The sequence below is a fragment of the Corvus brachyrhynchos genome, unplaced genomic scaffold (genome assembly GCF_000691975.1).
Source record: "Corvus brachyrhynchos isolate BGI_N302 unplaced genomic scaffold, ASM69197v1 scaffold182, whole genome shotgun sequence".
NCBI lineage: Eukaryota > Metazoa > Chordata > Aves > Passeriformes > Corvidae > Corvus > Corvus brachyrhynchos.
Window position 1 is genome coordinate 99,319 of NW_008236807.1, and position 4,988 is coordinate 104,306.

The following is a 4,988-nucleotide window of genomic DNA, read 5'->3' on the forward strand; positions in this document are numbered from 1 at the left end:
TGGGATGGGATGGGATGGGATGGGATGGGATGGGATGGGATGGATGGATGGGATGGGATGGGATGGGATGGATGGGATGGGGTGGGATTTAAGGCCCTTTCCAACCCAAACCATCCTGGGATTCCATGGAAACTCCTTGGGGGTAAATGGGATTCAGGTTCAGTCTGGCCCAGGAATTGAGAACGGGGTCGAGGGAGATGAGAGCAGAGGTGCCTTCAACCTGCCGTGGGCTGGAGCTGAATTCCTTGGAAAAGTGTGGGAATTTCACCTTCCCTGCACTGCTAACCTATTTACTCCGGAGCTAAAAATAGCCTGGAATGTAGGACAGTCTCAGGGAGAGAGCAGAAGGAAACCCAGAGGAAGGGGGAGCTTCATTTGGGGGAAACTCTGGGATTCTGGCAAGGAATTCCCACTGCCCTGCTGCCCCCGGGGCTCCTCCTGGGGGGCATCTGGAGCTGACAACAAAAATCCAGATAAAAGGAATTTTGGAGAGGATTTTCAATATTTTGGGAGTATCAAAACAAAAGTAAATGAATAAAAAGCAACAACAAAAAAAAAAGGCTCCAAACCCAAATTCCACCCTTTTTGTTGGAAGGACAAAAGAACCTCCACCCTTCCAAAAAGAAAAGGGAGATTTTTAGGAGCTTTTTGGGTTTTCTCTCCCCCTGGAATTTCTGTGTGTGCTCAGGGGTGCAGGATCCAGCTGTGAATCCGTCCTTGGAGCAGCTCTTGGTGCTGGGCTTTAATTCTGGGCGTTAATTGTGTGGTTTTTTTCCTTTTTCTCAGCCTCAAGAGGACCACGGACATGATGTTCGGGGGGAAGCAGGTGGTGGTGTGTGGCTATGGGGAGGTAAGGGGCCCAATTTTCCCACTTTTCCCACTTTTCCCACTTTTCCCACTTTTCCCATTGGGAATTCCTTGGCACAGCTTCATCCACCCTCAGGCCTTTGCTCTGCACCTGCAGGAGCCTCCAGACCTCAGGGGTTTGCCAAAAACTGGAAGTTTTCTTCATTTTCGGGCTGTTTCCTTATTATTAAAGAGATGCCAAAGCTGAATCTTTAAAAAAAACCCCGCATTAAATATTCTGAGCATCTCGAGTATCTGGGTATTGGTGTGCCCAGATATTGATACAACACCGATTTGTGTCCTTTTAATGCCGTATTTAATCCGATATCACCGAAATCAGAGGTTCTGCAGAAGTTCTGGGCATTGCAGTGAGGTCCAGAGAGAATTAATCCGGGTTTCTCCCTTCACCCACCCTCTCTCCACACGGGAATATTCCCCATTCCCAGTTTTTCTCACACCAGTTGCTGTGGGTGCACTGCTGGGATTGTTTTAATGTCCAAGCAGCTGGAATGGGTCCGTTTTTCCTGCTGTAATCCCATTTTTGGGAACTTTTGCTCGTCTAACCTGGGTCCCCTGCACTGCCCGTGCCAGGCAAAGGTTAAAGCTCGTTAACCCTCCGAGGTTAATTACCCTTAAAGCTTCCTGAGTGGAGCAAACGTTTACACGAGCCTCTGAAACTTTCCCTGGGATTATTGGAATCTCTTGTGGTGGTGCATTCCAGAACCCGGGGTGTTTTGGGGGGGAAAAATAATCCCTGGGACCAAAACCATTGGGAGTTTTAGCGCCTCTCTTCCCTAAGCCAGGCCTGAGTCTCAGATGGCTCCAAATGCAGGAATTCCACGCACAGAGACGGAGTTTAATCGCCCCCAGAGGGCTCGGAAGGGGCTGGCAGGAGTCTCCCGGAGCTGTGCATCCCTCGGGAGCTCCGGGCCCGGCCCTGTCTCCTGCTGGGCTTTCCCCTTGCAGGTTGGGAAGGGCTGCTGTGCCGCCCTCAAGGCCATGGGCTCCATCGTCTACGTGACCGAGATCGACCCCATCTGTGCCCTCCAGGCCTGGTAAGGGCTCACCCGGCCCCGAATTCTCCTGTTTCCCAGGAAAGCCACGGCCAGAACCCAAAGGGATTCCCTGCACCCGCAGCTCTGTCCTTAGGGGGCCTGCCCTGAAGCATTTCCCAGATGATCCCGTCCCACAGCAGCCGGGATTTTGGGAATGAGCTGCTCCCTTGGAGTCGGAGCCGGCTGTCCCAGGGCTGTGCCCACACCTCACCCCTCGCAGAGCCCTCCCTGAGATCCGACCTCCTGCCCTCCAGGCACAGCCGGGTTTGGATGCTGCTTCTGCATCCCAAGGGGATCCCAAAACCTCCCAGAGCCTCCCTAAACCCTCAGCCTGCTCCTCCCCAGCTCCTTCAAAGGTTATTGTGGTGAGAGGACTAACGAGCCCTGTTCAATTAGCAGAGCTGATGAACTTTTGGGGTTGCTCTGTGACCTTCATCCATCCTTAACTGGGAATTTGGTGCTTTCCAGCACCAAATCCCTCCCCTGACTCTGCACGAGGCAGCAGCACATGGCCCCTCTCAGAAGGAGTTTGCAGTGGAGAAAAAGCTCAGGAAATGGGGACATGCAGCAGGAAGAAAAAAAAAAGACTTTTTTTTATAGTAACTCCAATTTTGCAGCTTGTGAGAGCCACGGGAAGGAGCTCTGGGGAGGATTGACAACAAATCCCAAAAAAACACACCCTGCCCTTGTTATCCCTGAGCTCACCTCGCTGGGGAAGGCAGGGCTGAGTGCTCAGCACCTCTCAGGGCTCTGCAGGTGCCTAAATATGGATGGCGGGGTTGATGAGAGGCATCTGCAGCTTTGGGGCGTTTTTTAGGATGCTCTAAATCCATCCCAACCTGGATTCCACAGCTCCTGGAGGTTCCTTGCAGGAGGAACAGCTCTAAAAGCCCCTCTGGGTTGAGAATTGGGGATTGCAGATGAGAAGGCCTTGACAGGACACGGGAAACCCCCAAATCCCCTTTTCACTTCTCCTCACAACAGTCCCAGACCCTCCAGGTTGACCCCAGACTCTCCCAGGGGCTCGGTGACCCTTCAGGAAGTTAAAATTGGGGTCTGGGGATCACTTTTTCCCCGTTTTTCCTCTCAGCATGGACGGATTCCGGCTGGTGAAGCTCAACGAAGTCATCAGACAGGTCGACATCGTCATCACCTGCACGGGTACGGGGCAGCAGGGCGGGAAATGGGGGATCCCACCCCAAAACGGGCCCCATCCCCAGCCTTGTCCTGAGGGAAAGCCCCGAAGGCGGGAGGGGGGTGTTCATTGGGGATTTTGGTGCCTGCAGGGAACAAGAACGTGGTGACCAGGGAACATCTGGACAGGATGAAGAACAGCTGCATCGTCTGCAACATGGGGCACTCCAACACCGAGATCGACGTGGTGAGCGCGGGGAGCGGGGTTTGGGGTCATGGGGTTTGGGGTGACGGGGTTTGGGGTGACGGGGTTTGAAGTGACGGGGTTTGGGGTAATCCTGTTTTGAGGTGATGGTGCTTTGGGGTTACAGTGTTTGGGATGATGGTGCTTTGGAGCAACTCTTGTAGGGTCGCAGTGATTTGGGGTAATGGTGCTTTGGGCTTTGGGGTGATGGTGCTTTGGGGTGACCATTCTGGGGGTGATGGTGCTTTGAGTGACAGTGTTTGGGGTGACGGTGCTTTGGGTGGTGCTGTTTTGGGGTGATGCTGCTCTGTCTGTCCTGAGGAAGCCCCTGGAGGAGATAAAATCCATCTCTCCCCATGCCTTAGATGTGTCCCAGTCCCTCCTTGATCCCGAGGGATCCGAGAAGTGGGATGGGCTGGTCCAGCATCCCGAGCAGGGCCTGCTGCCCCCGGCCTCAGCCTTCCCTCGGGAGCTGGGAATCCCTCTCCAGCCCAGTTTGGTGTCACTGCACCATCAGGCCCAGCCAGGAGTCCCAAAAGCTGAGCAGAAATCCAGGAGAGCCTCGCCTGGAGAATTCCCAAGAACTCCCGTGGGTTTGAAGGCATTTTCTGGGCTGGAAGGAGTGGCTGCAGCCCTGCAGGGTTCAGCTGGTGGCCGTGAATCCTCCCCACCAGATCCTGAACAATCATTTCTGGGGCTTTGATGTGTTGCGATCACAAAACCAGTCCAGGTTACGATTATTCACAAAGGTCTCCCTGGTCTGGGATTGGGATGGGATCCAGGGGAGACGACAATCCCAGGACACTGGCAGGGTTGGTGCCTCCTTTCCTCCCCTTTCTGTGGTTCTGGGGTTGCTCTGGTGCTGCTGTAACGTTTTGACCCCATTTCCAGGCCAGCCTGCGCACGCCCGAGCTCACCTGGGAGCGGGTGAGGTCCCAGGTGGATCACGTCATCTGGCCCGACGGGAAGAGAATCGTGCTGCTGGCAGAGGTGAGCGGCTGGAGCAGCAGGAACTGCAGCTCAGGGGTCCCTCTGGCTGGAATTTGGCTCATGGAATCATGGAATCACAGAATTGTTGAGGTTGGAAAAGGACTCTGAGGCCATTGAGTCCAACCATTCCCAGCACTGCCAAGGCCACGTCCCCAGGTGCCACATCCACACCTTTTAAATCCCTCCAGGAATGGGCACTCCAAACCTCCCTGGGCGCTGCCAAGGCCACGTCCCCAAGTGCCACATCCACACCTTTTAAATCCCTCCAGGGATGGGCACTCCAAACCTCCCTGGGCAGCTGTGCCAGTGCCTGACCACCCTTTCCATGGAGGAATTTTCCCTAACAAAAAAAGGATTTTCCCCTAAATCCCAGCCTGCCCCTCCCCTGGCCCAGCCTGAGGCCGTTCCCTCTCTCCTGTCCCTGCTCCCTGGCAGCAGAGCCCGACCCCCCCGGCTGCCCCCTCCTGTCAGGGACTTGTGCAGAGCCACAAGGTCCCTGCTGAGTTCCTGGGACACAGAAAAGCTTCCATTTTTAGTTTATCCCACTCCAGGGTATCTCCCACAGGGAGACTTCCACTTCCTAAGGGCAGCCACACCTTGGGGCTCAGTGCAGGTGACAAACAGCTGGGACACGTTGCTCCTGTGGTTCCTGTCCCTCCTGTGGGGTCACAAACTGGGTGTGGTGCCGTGTTAACAACCAGCTCTTGCTTCCCAGGGCC

At 54.8% G+C, this 4,988-nt stretch overlaps 1 protein-coding gene across 1 annotated transcript in view; it reads left to right on the forward strand.

Moving 5' to 3' along the window:
• AHCYL2 (adenosylhomocysteinase like 2) overlaps nt 1-4,988 on the forward strand; it is a 28,272-nt gene that overhangs the window by 21,425 nt on the left and 1,859 nt on the right. Inside the window, exons 9-13 of the mRNA XM_017727977.1 lie at nt 787-850; nt 1,813-1,901; nt 2,992-3,062; nt 3,188-3,282; nt 4,171-4,278. Coding sequence (XP_017583466.1) covers nt 787-850; nt 1,813-1,901; nt 2,992-3,062; nt 3,188-3,282; nt 4,171-4,278 — 427 coding nt within the window. The remainder of the gene's footprint in view (nt 1-786; nt 851-1,812; nt 1,902-2,991; nt 3,063-3,187; nt 3,283-4,170; nt 4,279-4,988) is intronic.